The sequence below is a fragment of the Mobula hypostoma genome, chromosome 19 (assembly GCF_963921235.1).
Source record: "Mobula hypostoma chromosome 19, sMobHyp1.1, whole genome shotgun sequence".
Taxonomy (NCBI): domain Eukaryota; kingdom Metazoa; phylum Chordata; class Chondrichthyes; order Myliobatiformes; family Myliobatidae; genus Mobula; species Mobula hypostoma.
In genome coordinates, this window is record NC_086115.1 from 44,902,599 (window position 1) to 44,926,095 (window position 23,497).

The 23,497-nt window shown below is 37.4% G+C and overlaps 1 protein-coding gene across 6 annotated transcripts in view; it reads left to right on the forward strand.

The window, feature by feature from the left end:
- The first annotated feature begins 467 nt into the window (after nucleotides 1-467).
- The window catches only part of ebf3a (EBF transcription factor 3a), a 122,165-nt gene continuing 99,135 nt past the window's right edge, over nucleotides 468-23,497 (forward strand). For 5 of the 6 annotated variants that reach the window (XM_063071799.1, XM_063071802.1, XM_063071804.1 and 2 more), the window contains exons 1-6: nucleotides 1,621-2,249; nucleotides 2,525-2,681; nucleotides 3,035-3,098; nucleotides 4,000-4,055; nucleotides 6,532-6,605; nucleotides 8,292-8,360. In XM_063071799.1, the coding sequence (XP_062927869.1) occupies nucleotides 2,116-2,249; nucleotides 2,525-2,681; nucleotides 3,035-3,098; nucleotides 4,000-4,055; nucleotides 6,532-6,605; nucleotides 8,292-8,360 (554 nt within the window). In that variant the 5' untranslated portion in view covers nucleotides 1,621-2,115. Of the gene's footprint in view, nucleotides 530-1,620; nucleotides 2,250-2,524; nucleotides 2,682-3,034; nucleotides 3,099-3,999; nucleotides 4,056-6,531; nucleotides 6,606-8,291; nucleotides 8,361-23,497 lie in introns of those variants that run through there. The other variant, XM_063071800.1, reaches the window with a different exon arrangement.

The window sequence follows — 23,497 nt, forward strand, 5'->3', positions numbered from 1 at the left end:
TATAATAATTTTGTTAATAACACTGATGTACAAGATCGATAAAACACTGATTCATACAGCTCAGAATTTCTTTTATTTATTATACATATTGTTTCCTGCACATTTTGATTTTAAAATACAGTCTTAGGATTTTGTAGATCTATATGGCATCTTAATATGTGATGATTGCTTCTGAAGACTAATCTTATTACTTTCAATCGCCATAAAATATGATTTTATTATACTTACGTATTTAATTAGACGCCAGCAATGTAATGGATTTTGAAATCGGAATAGCAACAGCTTTGATAATTCACTTATCTGTCGCAATAGTCATTAACCCCCAACACCAGAAAATAGATTGCTCTAACACATCTCTTTCTCACCCTCAGCGGACTATTGAAATTCAAGTGGTTATGGTGTCCCCTGATAACAGAATTCGGACTTCGATTTTCACCGATTAATTAAAATATTAGCGTACGTACGGTGCCAATTGTCAAATAAAGGATGGCAGTACTAACACGAACGAAGAGAAGGAGCTGATCATTGAGTAAGTGACTATCCCTGATTCTCTCCCACCAGCCCGGTCTTCTACCTTTAGTTAAAAAAAAGCACAGGGCAGCTTCCGTCCCCTGGGTCCCCTCCTCTGGGCACAAGCTAATATCTCTGAAAGGCTAGTTTTAGTCAACAAAAATCTAGTTGGAAATACATGTGGATCTTCAGGAATTCCTGGTGATCGCGTATCTTCATATCATCTAACTTCAAATCGTCGGTCTGATTCACAGCCGCTATGCAGCCCTGATACTGTTAGTGCTAAATGTGCCTCATAATTTGGATATTGATTCATGGAACATACCTAGATCTTTTAGCTATAATTGATTACGTGATCACATGGACAGGGAAAAATAAGGCAATAGAGCACTTTGTACACACACATAAAGAACTACATAAAGAAGCCACTTTGTTTGACAAGTGCATATGGTTAAATAAATATTAAAGACACCCCTCTTCCCAACACATACACAAACATACACACATACACGCACAGAGACACGTAAAGTTCAGGTTTGCAAATAATTTGTCACGTAGCTTCAATGCAACATTTTATTAATTTTCTGGCCATATTTTGCACTGCCCGGCGACCATTTGTAGCCAGGGCCAGGGAACATTTGGCATAAGCTATTTTATAAGTTTAAATACAAACTTCAGCCGCAAGTTTTTGCTACTGGTATTGATCTGACAGTGTTCTCCACTTCAGTTTGTGTTTAAAGTAACTATATTGTCCCTTTAATTTCTGTTTGAAGACAAACAATTCACATTCGTCGTATATTTTTTTCCTAAAGGATTCATTATGTTAATAATAATGTCTGCATTTGATTTTATTGGATGTCAAATTTGGATACAAGAAAAAAGAAGGGAAAAATACACGGAGAGAAAAAAAAGAGGGCAGCTCACGCCGCGGCTCAGGTTGTGGCTGTCAATCATAAGCGTCGCTGCGTTCCGATTGGTTATGCTAATAAGACCTCCATACATGGCCGCTGTCTCCTCCCCTAAACGTCAGAATCTGTCAGCGCCCGTCCCGGGGGTTTAGAGTTTTGGCTCCCGGGAAAGGATCCATTCCTCGGGGAAAGAGGGCTGAGTTTGTATGTTTCCATCCATTCTGTGAGACGCTAAAGGCCCTAATCAACCTCTCCTGTGTCCAGGAACACCTCTATGGTAATCATTTTTCGTTTATTTGTCTTTTGGAGCAGGAGAACCTTGTCAGAAGTGGTCGATTCAGCAGTGTCCTAAGCAGAATACCTTTGATGCTGTTAGCAGGATGACACCACACTGAGAGAACAACATCAACAAACAACATTTTTTTTACTCTTAAACCAAATTTCCCGCTAGTTGTACTTTTCTCCACAACGGATCACGATCCAACTAGCGCTGAACTACTGAAATTGTTTATGTCGTGCCAATTCAGGACAGCTTGAAGAGGAAGCAAGTCTGAACTCGGCTTTTCTCTCACTGATCATAACGAGCAAAGTCATCTCTCATCTATTTCCCCCTCCGTTCGCCGTGGGAAAAAAAAATCTGACATCTCCTAGATTCTAAACCCGTACAGGAGCTGGTTTTGCAGAAAAAATTGTTTTAATGTTTGGAATTCAGGAAAATATACCAAGAGGTGGGACGACCATGAAAGAGGAACCGCTAGGAAGTGGGATGAATCCGGTCCGATCATGGATGCACACAGCTGGGGTAGTGGATGCTAACACAGCCGCCCAGAGGTATGTATAATCAAATACTACCTTCCATCTGATTTTTTTTTATGTTTCTCATATCGACCCAAAATCACCAAATCCCCTCAATACTCTATCAATTACCCCCTCTCCCTCTGCTCCCCTTCACTTTCCCTTCATTACATCATATTACTGCTAGCGACAAATCAAGAAATCTCTAGTCTCCCAAATGTGATTCCCATCTCCCATGTTTTCCATCAGTTGGTCTCTGTCTCTAGTGCAGCTAATTCTCACCGATACACTGTGTTATTGTTTTCCCGCAGCGGCGTGGGTCTGGCTCGGGCACATTTTGAAAAGCAGCCGCCCTCAAACCTAAGAAAATCCAATTTTTTCCACTTCGTCCTGGCCCTTTACGACAGGCAGGGGCAGCCCGTCGAGATCGAGAGAACAGCTTATGTGGACTTTGTGGAGAAAGATAAAGTAAGTTACTCACTGTAGAAATGATATTCTCTTTAAGTGCACAATAACTAACTAGCCTAACGGTACTCAAGAGGCGCCCAAACCACGTGTAGTTCTGCTTGTTATAACAGGTCTCGGCTGCTAAGAAAATAGCTGCAGTTTGTGACATTGTGTGTAAATATTATTTTATTACAAAAGCCTAAAAGCAAAATGTTTCCTATTGCTATAATACGAGGACTCGCCGCATACTTAACAAGCCAGAGAATGCCATGGCAAGTTGTTAATTATAAACACATATATTTAAAGAGACTTGGAAAATAAACTATGGAATACATTGAACTATATAATTACTCATTTATAACGTTTGCTTTTAGGAGCCAAATAATGAAAAAACCAACAATGGAATACACTACAAACTTCAGTTACTTTACAGCAATGGTAAGTTGAAGAGAATTGAACCAGAGGGGTGCAACGGCTTTCTTTTTTCTATTTTAATAGGGTCTGGATAAGAATCATGTGGCGTGGATACAAGTCATTGTTGTATAATTCTGAAGTTCATCTTGGCTAGCAATTAACTGCAAAAAGGAAATAAAAAGATCAGAATTTCATTGTCACTTTTGATTTGTCGTGTGTTTAGCTTTGAAAGTGAACATGATGTTGTTCCCATCCCTTGAAGCAGGGTCCTGGGTTCAATGTTAATGCTTTTTTTTAATTTCATGCCCTTTTTGCATTGTTGTGTGGTAATCTTGTGGGGAAGTATATTGTAACAGTTAATCGCAGGCAGTAAAACTAATCTTTAAAGTAGAAATCTGGGTTCAAAAAAAATTAATTGCCCTGGGCTTGGTTTTTACACTATTAACCATGAACTCCAGATTTCAGTGTCATAACCAAAGCACTAAGTATATCCGTGACATTAGTTATTACCATTTGAGTGTAGTGGAATACTTGTCCAAACAGAAAATATACAAAGCATGGGACAAACACTCGCCCCGTTAAAAAGCAGCGCTCCACGCTTCATAGCCCTGCAAATTGCACGTTTCAACTAAATATAAAATTTACAATAAATGTCAAGAATTCATGGATTTCATCTGAAACAGTTTATATTTCTCTGACGGATATTTTATTCGCGTTTTATCGCCTATCAGCTCATTTTATTGCATTCATTACAAGGACATCAGCTTCAATATTTTGTCAAATTAACAGTGTCCTTTAACAGAGCGATGTAGAATGTAAACTCGCCTTTCTGTTTTTAAATGATCTAGATGATCTTGAGACATTGATAACAAACGTTTCCTTTTTGAAGTCCCGTTAAATTTGATACTATGTACTTTGTTTCTAGGGGTGCGAACAGAACAGGATCTCTACGTCAGGCTCATCGATTCAATGACCAAACAGGTGAGACGGTTAAAAAAAACGCTTTAAATTTTGCATTATAATTGTTTACTGTAGCTTTACTCATTTGGTATCAGAACCAACGTTGTGCACAATTTCACATGTTTTGGCCAGGAAATCAACACTTTTGTTTTGCAAATTGCAATATTTTAAATTAATTGTCTTGTCTTGAAATTAACTCAAATTTGTTTGGGTTTAGCTAAGTTTTGCTGTACATGTGCGCCCTCGAAATTCCCAGTGTCAAATTCGCACTTTGTGAAGAAGGGCGTGATTTGGTTATTGTAGAGCTGCATGATTTGGCAGTTGGCGTCTCCATTTGTCTACGGAGTTAAATGCGTTCAGGTGAAAAGTCAGCCTGTCCTCTCCAGTTCCAATTCACCTCTCAGCCCATTCTCCATAATTCAGCTCCACTTTTTTCCCCCTGCCCAGAAGCTGCAGCTTTGAGTGGGTGCGCCAGGGGTCACGAAGCGGTCCATTCCCTGAGATCAGCTGTATTTCTTTATCATCTGTCTGTCATACCTTGTAAATAACATAATTACAGGCAGTTGCTTATTAAATTATTTAGCCTGTCTTCTGCAACTTCAAAGATGATAAGTACGGTTGATCAAAAGTGCTGCACTGTAATTAGCCACGGGAGTCGGCACGTTTATATTTCGAACTGAAAATCGCCAGATATTTCACCATCTCGCCAATGCACTTTGTTTTACATTACACTGTAATTTTATCGCATTGTAAATAAATAAAGAAAACAATTCAAGAAATTGAGCAAATGTTTTGCTCCCTCCTCTGTCCGCTGAAAACCGTTATTTTTGCTTGTTCAGTTTTTGCACGTTTTTTTTGGGCAGTGGTACAGGTTACGTGCCACACATTCATGTCATGGAATCAGATGTCTTCCTTATCATTCAAATTTCCTAATTAAGTTTGTGATCACGCAGTGATATTGCGAGTTGGGAAAAAAAAGAAACAGTGTTAAGCACTGCCCGCACAGATCATAAGATGACCCATAGATGTGTAGTTTTGGAATTAAGGGCCTGTGTTTGGCACGGGATTGACATTGATCATAAGAACCCCTATGCTATTTCCCACTTGCCACAGTTATTTCAATAGGTCAGAAACCTCCTTTACGGTTCCTCTGTGATCTAAAAGGTGACAACATGGTTTTATGCCATTTTATCTGTAAGATAAACGTTTACCGAAATCACCGTAGCCTAATTTAGGAGGGAGTATATCCTGTTTCTTAAGAGCTTGGTATGAAGAGGCTGTTATTTTAAGAGATATCTACTCACCGAGTCACGCATCTTACTATTTTAATGATGCAAACGAGGCTTTGCACAAACGCTAATCTCACTTGATTGATGGAAAACAACAATATAACTGATCAAAGAGTCAACGGCGCAGATCAACTAATTTACTGATTAGGATTTCTGCAGCAAAATTAAAAAGAAACAACAAAACAAAACAAAAAGCGCGCAGGAATGGCGATTAAAAGGGGAAACAATAACATTCCCAACTTGGTCATGTTTTATTTCAATGACAACAATCAGAAAATAAGCATCTGTTCTGGGGAGGTGCGGCTCGTTACAATGCGAGCAAAGCGAATCTCGTTAGATGAATAATAAGGGTACAGACAGCTTGAAACTGGGGATCCGATGCGCTCAGCTGAGTTGTAAAGGAGCGTGGTGCGTTTGTGCGCACTGCTCGCTGGAGAAGATTCGCTGAAAGGCGAGCGAGGAGCAGGCGAACACACCTAGAGCTCCCACCATCTGGCTGCTGTTAGAACGAATGCTCAATAATTACTCAACCGTACTCACAGACTGTCTTTTTAGAGAAAAAAATCATTGTGTGTAATTGAAAAATAAATACCAGATTCACTCCACAGGCTAAAGCGCACCAAAAAAAAACTGAGTTTATTTTTTGGTGGAAATGAGGTGGGAGAGAGCAAACTAAGACATAACATTGTTTGGGTCCAAAACTTCTTTTGCCGCCTCACAAAATAAATAACGACACTCTCCCCTTCCCAAATATGTACGAGAGTGGTGGGGGGGGGGTAGTTGGTGCGAAGCAAATGCAGTATTTACCAATTAGCGTTTTTGTTGAGCTGACGCCCAGTTGTATTCTTGCCCCCCTCTCATAAAGAACACGATCAAAATTCAACATGACATGTAATTAATACCTGGGAATGACAGGCACTCCTCACCTTGCTAAAGGATAGGTTCTAACTGAGTTAAACGTGACCGTAAGGTTAGAAATCTCAGTTTTGGGGCCTTTTCCGCTGTAACTGTTCCTTCTAAATATGCATACATTGGTTAAATGCACATCAGGGGGAAGAATCGATTAGGATGATCCGAAAACTATTGTGTTCTTTTTTTTTAATGGCCAATGTTGCTGCATTAACAGGTATCGCGACATTTAATCTTTGTTAAAGGCAACTTTTCAGTGTGAAAGCGCTGATTATTGTTTTTCTGGATAATTATTTCAGCCTATTGTATACGAAGGCCAAGATAAAAACCCCGAAATGTGCAGAGTCCTACTTACACACGAAATTATGTGCAGGTAAGCTACTTGTGGCGCTTAAGGTACTCTGCCAATGTGAAAAGTTTCACCAGATTTATCCTCCGCTGTGCAGTTTCAATCCGCAAGGCACGGGAGACAGACTAGCACTTTACACTAACGACGAAGACATTCTAACAATTGTAAGTTTAACGTAGCACATTATTACTTTTTTTGCGCGCCGTCCAATGAAATAAAATGCTTCTTTGATGCCAAATACAGCAACGTTTCCCCGCCCATTGAAAGGGAAAGAACCACTGTATTTTTAAACAAAACGTGAAAGTTGTGTTTCAATAATGGTAAGATATGTTTTATTGCCGGCGTTGGATGTCTTAGTAATTGCTTGGGCCCTGAACATGGCGAAGTTAAATCTAACATGTTATTCACTGTATCGGATTAATATGTTATTGCTGCCATTGCAATGCACTTTTAAGAGGAGAACGGAAACAGGTCATAGTTTATGCACACCAGTGATTCTATAGGAATCACTAATCATTCAGTCATTTTACTGTTCCCCTCTTTACTAGGTTGAGCCACAGATAAACCATAATCTGTTATTGATAAAAAAAAGAAAGTCTTTGTACTTATTGAGCTCATATATGTGAGAATTGATTTTGATACTGTCAGTTAACCTTTTCTCTAGAGCAGTGATGCATTGTTCATTCTGTTGTTAGATAGCATGCACATCACCAGGATTTGTGTCAGAAGAGCAATTTCCCACCTGTTTTTTTTCTAACTGCCATAAGAGTTTCACACTGCAAGGGAAATAAAAATGCATCATTGATTTTGTATGTATTGAATGTGAAATATAGTTGCTTGTTAGAGCAGGGCTATTCAGGAAGTGCAACCAGAATATCAGGCTACAGTAGCAGGTATCATACTCTAAGGGGCATACTATTCCTAGCTATTATGCTTATTGCTTAATGTCATTTCACTTAAAACATACTGTAACAGTGCTAATATACAAAAACAGAGTTTTCCCTATACTGGGTAATAAATATAAATTACAACCAATAAAGTGAAATTTCTTTATTATCCACTACTGCATGTATTGCAATTAACATAGAAGAGAGCACAGATGTGATTTAAGCTGTAAGTGGAAGACTGTAGACTTTCTTTAATCACTTTAGCTGTCAGATTTAAAAGGCTTTATATACTTTGCCTACCATATGGTGTTAATTTAGCCAATTTAGACATGTAACCATTATACAAACTATGATTTTAAAGATATAATCATGTATTATATTTGCTATATTCTAATTTCAATTACACTTATGCAACACATATTTAATAAAGGATTTTTTTCAAGAAAAATCACAAAAGGGGCGTACAGACTGTTACGGTTCCAATTAAAAAATGCCCCACAGAAATATTGGTTGAAGGTGGCATCTTGCATTTTCTCCAGAAATAACAGCTTGACAATTAGAGGTAAACAAAAGTGGAAGCTGTGAAAACCTATTCCCTAGCCTCCTGCCTCTTTCTTTTCTGAGATCAACGTAAAGACAGACACCACAACATGTTGTTTTTCAATCTTTTAACATTCCCATTATGGTGCTTGTTCACTGGCCATGATTATATCAAAGTTGAAGATGGCAAAAGAGCTGGGGGGGGTGGTGTTGGGTTGGTTGAGCTGGGAAGAAGATAATCATTTATTTAGAATATGCTTAAGATTATTTGTTTTACTTACAGCCGGTGTTGTGATAAAAAAAGTTGCGGCAACAGAAATGAAACTCCCTCAGATCCTGTGATTATTGACAGGTATGAATGTATTAATTTTTATCCTTTGAAGCCCATTACCCTGAGTGTTACTTTCAGTTCATCCTGTGCATTGTTCTATTTGTTGTCCTTTTGTGATACCATGCACAGGTGGGTTGACTTGGAAACCTGGTGGCTCACTCTGTGGGGATTCAGTAATTGCTTGTGAGTTGTCAAGGGAAGCAGTTTCATCTGCCACCATGCTCACTGTGAAGAGTATTTTATGCCTAGAGAGTTTTTGGCTTTAAATGCAGATATGTGCTCTAATCTGTTTCTTAGTAACTCACAGGTATTTTGTTTTACTTTTAGTTGCCATTTGTTTAATAGTTACGCATTGGCCTCTTTTGTGAGAAAGAAACATACCTTGCTGAAAGGCTTGTGACATTAAATATGTATAATATTGCTGCTGTCACATGTTGAAAGTTACTGCGAAATATAGGTTTGATAACTTTGCACTTAAGTAGGTTTTGAACAAAGCTAGGGTTTCAGCGGCTTTCATTACTGACGTATCTTCTGATCATGAACTTTGATTTCAATGTCTGAAAATTAAACCAGGAAAGACCCTAAGTTAAGCCTGACAAAATATGCAGCACCAGTGGAGAGCAGTGCCAATGTTTGATTAGCTGGAATAGCTGTTTGCTTAGTGGAGAATGTTAGCTATCTGACAGAGGGGACATCTTTCTTATTAGTAATCAAATAGGGCAGACCAGTTGTTGCCATCACTCTGGGATTGTTTCAGGCAATTGAAGGCAGGTTCAACAGTTTGAAGAACTTGGTGTTAAAAAAATCAATACAATTATATTTGTCTTTAGTGTTTCTGTCCTAATGGACTCCAAGTAGAATTTCTACATAAAGAGTGCAATTATAATACATGGTATGTTTTACTTTATTAGGTGAATATTGAAAATAAATGCACTGCATATTTTCTTAATATTCTCTACTATCATCGGCCGTCTTCATTGCTATTGTCTGGCAGAAGTTATAAAAATGATTTTGCATTTACGACTCAGGTTATTATGCTATTTCATTACAGTGGCTATTGAGCATCTGTATTGAGCTGATATTATGATGTAGTTTAAAGATACATTAATATTGCACATTTATTGTGTTATCAATAGTGATGGCATCATAACCTGTAGTAAAATTTATGTGAAAAAGTGGTTAATAATAGAGAAAGGTGAAATAGTAATTCTAATACAATGGATTCAAATTTATTCTGTAAGTAAATAATATAAATGATCTATTACTTTAACCTGTTTAGAAGGATTTGCAGGGCATTTTTACATATATAATTAGAACGTTTCATTTGAAAACATTTGAAGGCCAATCATTTTAAAACACAAAACCCTCAACAGAAAATATGTATGACCATGTAAACTTCTCCTATTTAACATCACCATACAGTTTATCATAAAATAGTTATGTTTAGATGACTAACAAGACAGCAGCAAACCACATTTTAAGAATAGATGTTATACAGTTTATAACGAAACTAGTGCAAATGCCAAAAATATATTATCAATGAGAAACCTGTTTCGTGTTTCTAAATTTACTTGAAGTATTGAAAACAATTGTAAACATAGGAATTCTAATTAACTTAATGTTGCAAGTACTGTGAAGAAACAGAAGAGGCTTTAGCCAGACATGAAAATCTCAGCTCCTATGTAGAAATTTAAGAAGTGAGTAGTTAATAGGAAATGCAGAAAAGTTTATAGCCTTGAGGTGAATTGGAAAAGTGCTAAATTAAAGCATAAGCATTTAGATCAACATGGAGACATGGGTACCAAGTCTTCAAGACATTAAAACAAAGTTGAAGTGAGAACCTGCATTTGCAGAGTTTTTTCCCTGTTTTGTTAGGCTTAGAGTCCCCTGGTGAGCAATCTCATCACTTGGCTAGTTGGTTCTAAAAGGAATCACAGGGAGCACGCTCTACCAGTTCCTTTTTGCCCTCGGACACATTTAGCAGGTTCTGAACAGATAAGGCATATTTGTCCTCAGGATATGAACCAATAATTCAATCTTGAATTGAGATCTATGACCACACATTTGTTCCAGCTCAGGTCCAAGCAGTGTTCCGTAAATCAAAGCCATTGTCCATCGTTAGGTGAAAAAAAATAGCAGCTTACTGCAACTAAACTATTTAGAGGAAAATCGTTTGACTTAACTGTAATCAGAGGAGTGGGGCTTTAGTGGGATGGAGAGGCGGGGGTGATGCTGTTGGTGGGGATGGTGATGTGATGGGGTGGGAGAAAGAACATACATGCCTTGTTGTACTGTTGGGCAGGATGAAAACACCATTTTCATAGTAAAATAATGTTTTCTGGGAAAACAAAAATAAAACAGCTGTTTCTTATCAGGAACACCCATTGTCTATGTCACACAAGCCTAAAGAGATAAATCCTATTTCTCCAATATATTCCGATGGTCTTAAAAGATTACAGTATACTGTGAATGCTGTTTAAATTAGAACATAATCTGTGCTAAAATAATTTTTCCGTGCCAGTGTAGTGTATTTTTTTGCTAACTGCGGAAATTCCTGGAAAGGTACATCCTCTTGCCTTTTCCTTCCCTGTGTGGGTTCAGTGTAGATGGATGCAATGTCCAACTGTTGAAAATTGAAAAGACTGATTGTTGAGGAAGACAAGAGGAGGCAGGATTATATTACAATCACAACACAGCACTGCAACGCTCTAGTGAGAGCTGTGGTAGCTGTGCTGGGATACATTAAATGGGTTCACGATACATTACGAATAGCACACATAGCAGAATGTTCCCAGTGGCACCAGTGCAGTCAAATAGCAAGTTGGCATCTTTACTAGTAGTAACTGGCATCCCCTGTAGAGTTGGCATTTCTGTACAGTTCAGGAGACTTATCATTCCAAGTGTGTCCTATTTTCCTGTACAGCAGCCAGACATCTGTTTATCCCATTTTCTCTCTCTTGAAGCAATTGGAATGGCTTTAGTTTAGTGAAAAGTTTAGTCAGGTTTAACAGCTGTTACTGAATTTCAAGCCTGCTGGTTTCTAAAATATTTTATGTGGCCTTTGGATCTGTATGATTTTTTTAATGGTTCTAAAACAATGAGAATTCATGATGTTTTAAATTATTTTGCGTGTGTCAATTATTGGGAGAAATACTTTTATAGGTATGTCAGTATAAATGTACTAGGAGCAAATGTTTTGATTCAACAATGCCCATGATTTAAGACCCATTTTAAGTTTTTAAGTGATGGTAACGTGGTAGCCAAAGACTGATTTTCAGTTTTCTTAGTCAACATTGGTTCCTTTCACTTCCTGTCACAAAGGTCAAAGAAAGCTGACCTTTGCTGGCAGCTTCAGTTGTTGAATAATTCATGTGATTGACTTTTTGTCAGTGCACACAGTTGTGCTCTGGGACATTTTATTCATTTACCTCATTTAAAGCGCCTTTCTGCACCTGTTCAACTATTAATATCATGTAATTTGTGCCTAATGCCGATTTTGCTTAGCATTCATTATATTTCTTATTAGCTATATTTCCAAACGATTATGTATGATTATTACTAGACCCTAGGAACAGTGATGGGTTATTCCCTAGACCTTTACATCTTCTTGTCAGGCTGTTTTCGGAAGCATTGAGAATAAACATTTGACCAATACCAATGTTTTTGTTCCTAGTCCATATCCAACCAGCAGTTAAAACATTTTCCCTTATGGCTTTGGAAAAGCATGATTAAACCCTACACTGTTGAAGCTGTACAAATGCCAGCATTTATAAGGTCAACGGTTTTGTTAAAAATGCAATGTAAATTAGAATCTGTGGAAAGGGACATTAAACAAAAATTTAATTCATTGTCTTCTTGAATGCCATTTGTGTTTTGGCTGAGCCTGGGAATGACAAGCAGGATTTTCAAATTTTAATAATTTTAAATTAAACATTGTTTTGTTATCTAGCCCTTAGTACGCTACAGTGTTTGGACAATTAATGCAAAGCTGTGATTGTTGGTGGTTTCCACTGTATGTTTAGAGATTATATAGCAACCTCCTTTGAATGGCATGTTGTCATTACATCTGCATAATGTAATTAGAGCATTGCAGTTTGGTGTTAAGTTTTCCTCTTCACTTTCCAGTGTACATTAGTGTGTCAATGTTAAAACACAGGGCAGATATTTTCTCAGCTTTTGCCTTTGCTTTAATTTCATTTTTCAAGCTGCACCTCTACCAAATAAACTGCAAGTCTTCTTGTAAACACTTGTTTCCTCTCCTTCCAATGGTGCTTCTGCACAGATTTCAAGGATACAGTATATTTCTGATTAATGAGCGTAGCAGTAGAAAATACATTTCAGGTCAGGAGAAACTACCAATGCAGTCTCCATACAAGTACACAGGTGTGAATGTTTCTGCATTATTTATGACCATCTCACATCTCTTCTGCAACAGAGGGAAAAACAAAACAATTCTGAGAAGTGCTGTGCTCATTCAGTCTTCAACACGAAATATATCTCAGTGACCAAAGCCTATAGTGGAATGTCAAGAAACAGAGACCATGTACTAGCGGCTGTGTTGGGGTGGAGTGGAGCTGGGAGAGGGGATAGCGACAGTGAGGGGTGGAGACTGGGAGGAAGACGAGAGAGAATACAACAGAGTAAAATTAGAGGGAAAACTTAGGATGGTTATATACAAAGAGATAGTGCGAGGAACCTATGTGAGAGAATGAAAGCAAAAATAAGGGAAGGGGAGACAAGCCAAGCTGTCAAAACTATACAAAACAAGGAACCTGATAAAGAACATTCAGTGCTTCTGTTGCAGCCTTATCAGGTGAAAAGAAGAGATAGTGCCACGGCCGGTAATTTTGTTTGGAAGTCTTTGATAAATTGCGTTAGTTTATGGAAAAGTCCACCAAAATCAGAACACTTGTTATTCCAGTGTTATAGAAATGGGTGATTTTTATCAGCAAATGAACATGATTTCTTTCCATAACCTTAAGAGAAAGTGGAAATGGAGCTGTTTGAAGATAGTTTTAATAACAAACTTTATAAAATCCTGAACCTGACTCAAAATGCTTGCATTTTAGGCAGAAAAATGATGTCATGTTCAACACCATTTATTTTCTCAATATTTTAATCATATACAAGAAATCAAGAACTGATGGTGGTGGCGTGGGTGGAGAAGGGGTGGTGCGGGGGAGGGCCGTATGTGGCTGAGGAAGTGGGATCATGAATTGCAGATGGAAATTCTTAGTTTCAGAGAAGGTTTCCACAGCAGAAGCCAGAACATGACTGACAGGACTACAGGAAGTGAAATCTCAGGGAGCTTAACCTGTACTTGGCAAGGGAACCACAGATTACACTGAAGAGAAAATTAAAAAAAAACTTATTTGGACTGATCTACCAATTAACAAGTAATGGGTGTGGGTTTGAACACAGAACTCTTACTGTTATTGTTTTTGACTACTTTCTTTACGCTCTGTGCGATGTGTATCTTTGAAACATGAACTCATTTGGTTTACTTTATGTACCCCTATCTGCATTTTATTGGAATTTACATAGAATCAAATTTGTTGATAATATCTATGAATAGTAACAAAGGAATCCTACATATTACTAATTTGTGTTATTGTGGTTTGAACCCCATTAGTAAATTCAGCTAGACCAAAGGAGAAAAAGGGTTATCTAAATAAGGGAGTTTGATATTATGAAGTTTATTTAATGAGGTTTGATAGCATTTTAGTGTAGAAGTAAACTAAAATCAATTGTTATCTTTTTATTCCTAATGATAAATGCAATAATGTGGAACAGCTGGTTGGTTTGCTAGGGATTATGTTGTGTTTCTCAAATAGTAAATTCACTGGGAAATGAGTTGAACATATGTGCAAAGGAAGGGCTTTACATTTGTGTTGTTGTAAGACATGTAGAATGGGCCCAGCTAACGGAAGAAGCTGGCTCCAGCTTGTCGCTGGTGAAAGACGAAACACGGTTACACATCTGGTGAGAAAGAGCAGTTCATTTGCCGAGACAGCTCTCCCTGCTGTAACTGAAAGAGCCTATTTTGATTGAAACAAAGCAGTGGGGGCTGGGGTGTCAGTTACTACAACTGGATCTGCTGAAAAAGTCTCAGGGTTCAATAATGAAGACAAACTAAAATTACAGTGTGGCGGAGTTAACCCCCCACTCCCCCACTCCCCCAAACATCACTTACACACACTTCTTTATTTAATGAATCTAATCTCCTCCTAACAAAAGTTTACTTCAATAGGGACATAAGTTTTAAAGTGAAGTGTAAAGCAACAATTAATTTGCCCCCCCTAAAAAAGTTATTGAAAAGCAAATTGTTAGGCTCAGACTTGGTTCATCTGACTGTGACATATGTGCAGTAAAAGAACTTAATTCGGTTGTGTACACAAGACGAACACTCCCCCTTTTTTTAGTACTGAATGCACTGCTGGCACTCTGCACATTCACCCTAGCCATGCTTAAAGGACTTGTGACCGCACAGAAGGCTTAATTTAGGCAGGCGACAAAAGGCCCTAACAGTTGGAGTAGGGCTATTAAAGCACAATGGGCTGACGCGGTTGCCCATTCTTTTTGAATAACAACCAGTAAAATTGAATTGGTTTTGGTATTGTGTGGACTGTCAGGTATGCACTTTGCCAACCAAAATTTGATTAGGATTTCCTCTACAAGTTTACATAGCCCTTCTGTGGTGTGTATGCCTCGGCTGGCTGGCTATTTTCTCTTATCCAGCCCGAAATTACATTATCAGTTTTTTCGTGAATGGAGCTGTAACCGTTACTCTTATCCATCTGGAAGAAGATAACAGACAGGATAAAGAGGAGATAATAAAGCATGAACATCAAACCATTTTTAAAAAGTTAGATGGTTTTAACAAAATTGATATAGACAATGTAGGTGATGAATTAGCAGCAGAATCAGAACAGCTCTATCCGCAAGACTTGAGAATCAAGTTTTGTACTCTCAGAAACACAACTTTGATATCTTGTAAATCATGTCAGAGTGAATACTATTTAACTAGTTGTAATTTTTTCCCTCGTCATCCTATAATATTTCAACAGTGGCAAAATGTTTATTCATCAGACTTATTGCTGATAATATGAACATAAGAATTAAATGCAATTTAACTTCTATGCACGTCAAACAAGGACATAGAAATGCACATCGTGTGTTTTTGTGGAACATATTACTGACTAATGTAGGGAGATGCATTGTTTGTTTGTCTATGTCAATGACTTCATTTTGCATCTTTTGATTGGCTTTATGAGGGCCAGTGGTCTTGGTAAAAGTCACCATGGTTAGTGACTTAAGAATGCAAACGGCATATCACTGAGGTATATCGTTGGTGGAAAAAATCTGTAAAATATGGTAATAAAAAGGTTTTCACAAGTTGATTTGTACAAACGTACATTGAGACATTAACTGTAATTATGGAGCATTGCAGCCTTGGAGTTACTCAATTGGATCTGTTGTGAATTCTGGGTTTTGACTTCACTAATACTAATACCTCATTTTAAATGCATTTGATGAAATCTAAGTGGGTTATTTATTATGCAAGGAATAAAACTTTAACAGTATCAAAGATCCTGCCTTTCTGAAACATTTTTTGCTTTTTTAACAGTGGAACAGTTTTTGCAAGCATTCAGAATGAAAGGCTGGCTTTTGTTTCAACAGTGTTCATTGTTTGCCATCACACGGACATTATCTGTTCAAAATCGGAATATAAATTCTATTTTAATTGTACTGGGATAATTGGCTCCTATATAAAAACATTTGTTTTCAATGTATTATATGAAAAGAAAAGCCTTAAGTAAATCCAGTGGCTCTGATGGTATGCACAATTCAACATAAGAGTAAGTAATACAAGCTTTTCCACAGATTCACACCCACAACATTTGTTTCAAATTAGAAAAGGTTTGTAAATCAGATCAATATGCTTGGATGCTGTAGTCCCTTAGTGGGATCTTTTATGTCAGTTCTTCCTCAATATTTGCTTATTGGAAGTGGTGCCAATGAGTGCCTCCCACATCCATTTCCATTTTCTGAACATAGCAATTTGTTCTGTGACACTAGAAAGATTGGATAAGGAAATATTCTGTAGATAGGATTGGACATGCTGCTGGGTCCTGCTGTTTGAGGTCATAGGACACTGAGCTATGTGGTGGACAGAATTCATCTGTTACCTCCATGATTTGTGCAATGGTCCATGGCCAAGAGAAGGCCCCGAGGAAAGTGAAAAGAATCTAACAGAGAACTTACTGAAATTATTCTGATCATTTATTGTTATTCATTCTAAATCTACATTAAAAACCAGTTCATATAAAATATAAAAGGAGATGACTTCTGTAAGTTAACATGGTGTAGTTATGGATCTAAAAACTTTTATCACAACAGTATTTAAAATTAACCTGACATAGCTGCTAAATGGTACACAACAGACTTTAGCTACATCCCATTTTAGAGATAATTTTCATCTTTCAAACCTTTCAAGTATGGAATCAAAGCAAACTATGACTCATTTTTCCAGAGAATTCATTATAATTGCTTCTACTACTTTTATGTTCCAGAACTTCCATGCTTCTTCAATGAAATAAACGGTATTTCAAAACATATTTTATTCTCATTCATTACAAGCAGAAGTAGCTAATTTGCAGTGACTTTGTGGTATGATGTGATAGTAATTAATCGTGTGTGTTTCAGGTCAGCCAGTAACCAGAACAGAATTGTACAATTGGTAATAATTGTACAGGAGATGTGTGTGAAAAATGTTGAGATGTACGTTCTCATTATGGAAATGTGTGCCTTTGAACTTTGAGTCTTAAATTAGTTTATGTTGAACATAGTCATTTGTTACATCTTGAAGTCCAAAAAAGACCACTTAAAAGATACCATTGTTCATTATAAATTAAAAACAAACCTGTTGGCTATGTTCATTACATTATTATTCCCAAGGACCGATTTGCTGGACAGTTATCTACAGTTTGATGTGTCAGTATCGGCGCTGCTGTTGAATCGTGTGCCAATGTAGTTACAAAAAATGCCTGTCAGCATCATCAATTGAATGTAAAAGCCCTCCATAGAGAAAATGTGTTTTTACTGTTCCTTACCTGTCGCGGTGGAATTTACTGGTCAAGTTGAGGAAAAAGGCTTGTTTAGGTGAAAATAATCATCGTAAATAGAGTCATAGAGGAAGGGGAAGGGAAGTGGTGACAGTACTTGCTATCAAGACCTGCAATTCCAAGAAAATATGAGCGTTCTGATCCAGGGAACCAGTAATTATCTTTTTGTGAAGAATGCACAATGGTGCTAGGATGATGAATTGATCACAGATTGGAAGCGTGGTTTAACTGTCATGTTACAGAGATAAGAGGGTGCTCAGGGATTGCTCATTCTTTCTGCTAGTTCACAGCCAGCCAGTTTATTAGCACAAATCCCAAATGTTTAGTAAACTCATTAGGTTCCATCTAATGCTAATTTATCATCATAGATGGAAACATAGCAGTGGAGACCAGAGGACTGTACAGAAACCTCACGATTTACGGGGCTTTCTGATCAATCACACACCTCCTTCTGGTCGTTTCTCTTTAAGAGCTTTAAACTGTACAGAATGATGCATAGGATTAAGCTGCAGCAATCATTTTAGGTACCCAGGAGTTATCTCTCAGAAGATGGTTATCAGGAAGATTTGGAAAATACAAACTTAAGCCAGGTGTGGTCCAGTTATCTTCACAGACGGGTGAAGAAATCACTGAGCATTTTTGTTAGAAGCATCTCTGCACAGAAATACATCTTATTTTGCAAATGTCAATTGGAATATATTTTAAACTTTATATGGCAGTATTGTCTATGGAAAGGAAAACAGGTTTGAAAAGACCAATGCTCTTGGCATTTTCCGACATGTTCCGTAGTATTTTGGAGAGAATAATAACCTTTTCTGCTCTTTGGCAACACCTGCAAAGATAATAAAATTCTTATGATATTTTACCAGGTAAAATGTGAATTGCAGAAGAAAAGCTATTGGAATTTTTATGGATCTTAATCATATAAAATTAGATTCATGGAGCATACATATAACTGCACTCTTCAAATTTCTCTTTTCCGCTGAGCTGCAGTATCACCACTTTTTCACTATGTGGTGTTAGGTATACCTTTGCTGTAAACCCCGGCTCAGCTTCTGAAAGGAAAACTCTCAAAAACCCTGAATCCGATTTGACTAACAGTGATAATGAAATATGGCAGAAATTTCCTTGTGCTGGTTCAGTGGCAGGAAAGGTCCTGGATGGTCTATATTAATTCATCTGACTTATGTTCCCATGTCCTGATTCACTTTATGATTAAAAACTGCTGCAGGTTTCTTTGCCAATTGAAATCAGATCTCATCTGCAGCACAGTTGTATTGATCCCTATTTAACATCAAGGCTCAGAATTGATTGGTATTGATTAACAATAAAAACACTCTGCTGCTTGTCCAGCAGTAAGTCCAATAGTTAGAATGAAAGAGTACTGTGCCTCGACTGTGTATTGAATGGGATAAAAGAGAAATAGTGGTAAATATTAACAAAAAAGAAAATGCTGTAACTCTTTGGGACAGCGGCAACAGAACAGTTTTGTTTGAATTACAGTTGTCACTTCTCTGTCGGTTTTGGATTCACCTGTAATTAACATTTTAAAATAGTATATGTCACCAGTTCAGACTTTATTAAAATTTTTAAAGTTAAAAATTTTACCCTGTACTTGATCTTAGATATTAGACAAGGACTTTTTACTTCCATTCTTCTCCAATGCTCCTCCATGACAGGTTGCTAGAAGGTGCAATAGGCATGGTATCTGTAGCTTCACATGATATCCCATTTACCTTTAAGTGAGGAACTTCACATCCTCTGGCAGTTTTTGAAAACTTTGAAGAAGATATGTTTAATGATTCTCATGTTTTATTGCATTCCACTTAAACACTCAAAAGTCACTAAAACCATTATATAGAGTTTTAAAAAATAGTAGCCGGTTATAAACAAAAGTGACTTAGAAAATACTAGATAAATTATCCCACGCAACAAATGCTTGTGTTTTATTGATTCAACTTTTCCAGTCATTCCTGGATACTTTTGGCAACCATCTGGCCTTCATCTACTGTTTGTAAGTATTGGAAGAGGCTGAAAACATCTGATAGAGATTATCCAATGTTAACATTGAGAAGTTTACAGTTATATAATGACCAAACCGTTCCCCACAAAATCTCCCTTGAGATATCAGTTGTGTGAAGATGCTTTTAAAATGTAATGTTTACAAGTGAGGCCTTTTCAGCTTATACTGCATACTGTTATTAATTTTATTTTGGATAGAATAAGCCCAATTTGCTCTCTGTAATGTTGATTGAGGAATCATTTCAGCAAGGCTGTTCCCTGTAAGTACTCGATGTTTGTTTGTCTGGGGAAAGCCACTAGAATCCCATCCAACTGGGACTATGAGGTCAGGTACGTCCATAATGAAGAGCAGCTTGACAATCTAAAACCACTGTGGTTATGGTTATTTGTGTAAAAGCTATCGTTTGCTTTTTTAGCAGCAAGCTGAGCCTACCAAATCTACTCCTCAGGCTAAAGAATGCCTGTATGGGATCATACTTCTTGTAATTTACTTATTGGTTAAATATACAATCAAAATGTGACCATTCTTTACATTTTTCCCCTATGTCCTAGTTGCAAAGTAACATTTTCTTTCTTGAACTTCAGTAACAACAATAAAAAATACAACAATTTAACAAGGTGTAAAATAGAGCTATTGAGTTAAACACATTTTTGCTTTGTTTGCAGTGTTGTGCATTCTTAAAATCAGTTGGAGTCATATAGTACTGAATTAACAAACTACTTGTGAATTCTGAGGGTTCCCATCATTGACAGCACAGAGATTGAATTCACTGAATTTGTTAATTTGTGGGAATAGCATCAGTTAAAATTAACATCAAAGTTGTCAGATTGTTCATATCTAACTGATTCACATGTGTACCTCAAGGAAGAAAATTTCTACCCATTCCAGACAATGCGTAACACAAATGCAGACAATTTAATTAAAACATAGCATGCTCTGACTTTGGATAAAAAGTTGACATATTGTAGACGGCTCCATTGTTAAAGATGAAACATCATTTCAGGATAAGAAAAAGTAGAATCAGATGAATTTATCATGGAAAGTTAGGAGACCACCCCATAACATAGACCATTGGTAGGTAAACCTCTTAGAGAGTGTGAGCCCAAATTGGTAGTAATCTTATATATATTCTCTCATGTGTCATGATAATTTTGAGCCAACATTATCATCGAATAAATTAACACCAATAATTGTGAAAAAAGAGTCCTGTTGCTTATTTGTGTACTGGTCGTTTTCCTATTAATAAAAATATAACAGCCAGACTGAAATAAATGAAGTATTTTAGAAAACCTGTTCAAAAATTATTCATATTAATCTTTTAAAACACAATTAAAAATAACAATTTCTAAATAGTATTGTTATTCTAACATTTAATTATACAAATACTGATGTGTGCACCAGATCTACAAGGATCTCAAAACATATCATCCAACGTTAAGTGTAGTTGCAACCATTTAGCTGACGCCAAGCTGGTGTGAGATGTTTACTTTGAACACATCTCACTGCTCTTGCATTGTAAAAGTTCATTCGCTGCTTCATTTGGTAGTAAATATAATCATCAATGTGTCTTTTTATTATGGGTGGTGTTTAAAGAATCGAGAGGTGGCATTGCATGCTGTGTCCCAATAAAGTTGTTGCACGTACCATCTTACGCATGTGTGCCATAGGTTCAGCATCCTCCCAGACTATTTTTTTTTAATCTCACATCCCAATTATTTCATAATCTTCCCAGTTGATTTGCTATTTTTCTGGTAGGCTGATCCTCTTGGAGTTGGGATTGCAATGATGCACTCCAACATAACAATATTTCTGAATCCCCTGAATTCTCATAGCTTCAGTTCAAATGACTAACATGTTCTTGCTGATCAGCATCTTACCTCCGTCTCTCTCTCTCTCTCCCCCTCACATACACACACAATTACTCTTTCTGCAGACCTCTGACTCCATCCGGATAATGAATGAGTACTCACCAGGTTACACGCCAGTTAGAGAAAGCGTGTAGACATACAGTATACAAAACCTACCCTGTGTAAAAATGTTATTATTCACTCCGATGGCTTGCTTGTACCAAGACCAACGTCAGTGTAGTCTTGAAGGATATGGCAGCCAGAATGGTCTGTGTTTCTAGTCATGAAGGAACCATCTTGAGGGAGCAGCCACTTAACCTTGTCTGCCCCAAATTATTTGTCAAGTTTATGCTGGTCCACAGCCAAGTCGCATGAGTGAGTACAGTATCATCCTCACAGAGCCAGACGTGGAAACACCTTCCTTTATGTAATGCGACCCTGTCACCCTCCTTACTACCGTAGATGCAGAAATTCAGAACCGGAGTATCCACAAGGTGTTACAGCACATCAGATAAAGCAGTATAAACCACAAAATCTGCAACCATATGGCCCAGCAGATCACCAGTTCCTCGCCTGAAATAAAGGGGGAAAACAACATTCTATTTGAAAGCTGTGTAGAGAGTGTGTCACTTAGAAAGAGGTTCCAAGTTAGTGAATCTAGTGGACAGGATTATCTGTACACTGATAATTAAATTAGTGTGTCACAGTCTTTAGGGGTCCACTTATCCAAAAGTTTGCAGCACAGCCACATATAGATGAGAAAGGCAGTTGACAATCAGGTGATTACCAGCAGAGGGAAACACCACGAGTTATCCTCAACAATGTTCTCCTGATTGAAACCTTAACGTGAGCACAGTGTGAAAATCAAGGAAGCCTGTTTGGAATCATTCTTATTCAAAAGTTATTCACCATCTAATCCTATGTTATCACCCCACCATCACAGGTGCCAGCATTGGGTCAATTTACTTTGCTTCACATGAATTTGCCAGGTGCAAATAAGCTTTAGCACAATTTTGAGTGTACATACCATTGAAGATACGTACACCAGACTAACAAGTATTTCCAGTGCTTTGTGACACTGACGTCAATTCAGCTGCCAAAGTAGAACACTACTATCCACTGCAAAAACAGACAAACTTAACCTAAGCAATTAATGCCTGACTAGACCCCCTCCCAATAATCAGTGAAGTGATGGATGAAGCCACTACTGTTGCCATCATGTTGCACCTGTTCCACAGTAACCTGTACACCGATGCTCACTTTATGTTCTGCCAGAACCAGCTGGCTGCCAACCTTATCATAGCCTTGATCGAGACATGGATCCAAGAACTCAATGCCAGTAGAGCAGCAATTGTGACTGTCAATGGTGTCAAGGCAGCATCTAAACAGTATAGTACCACAGTGCTCTAAGAGAAATTGGGGTTAAAGGGAAAACCACCCCCAATGACTGGAGTACAAAGAAGGATAGTGATAGTTATTGAAAGAACACTTTTAAGATAACATTCTCTATACAACCAACTGCATCAGCTTCATCAGTGACCTTTTTACTGTTTAAAGTCCATATTGGTTGCAGGTGCATCACAGTTTTGCAATAATGAAGCCATTCCATGTTAGAGCACTGCAGAACCTGAGAAGACCCCAGATTAAACTGTAATATTTGTGACTTGTAAATGCAAAGTAACAACAGGACCTTGCCATGACCTTCAACAGTACAGTTATGCTTAAGGATTTTTGAAATATTCTCCACAGAAAGGATTTAAAATAAGCTGTAATAGATTTTAAGTTTAAAAAAACCATGTTTGTAAAGAGGCACCAAGCAAAAGGTGATTAAAATGCTAATTGGAAACAGTTTCCTCTAGATAGTAAAAAAAATGTTTTATTACTTTGTGTAAGTAATGAAGAATATTCTGCACCCATTCTGTTGGAAGGTTTTATTTGATTCTTGTCTGTCTGTGGAGATAGAAATAACTAGATACTACATATGGTTGCAAACAGCCTTTTTAAAGTGGAGAATTGGGCAAGATTTAATAAGGAACACAAAATCTGAAATGAGAAAGCAACAATCAGAAGTATTTTCATTTAAGCTAAGTCTGATGATCTAGTCATTTGTAGAAATAAGGGGTATCCTTTATTTCAGATCGTTACAAGGAGAAAGGTTACAAT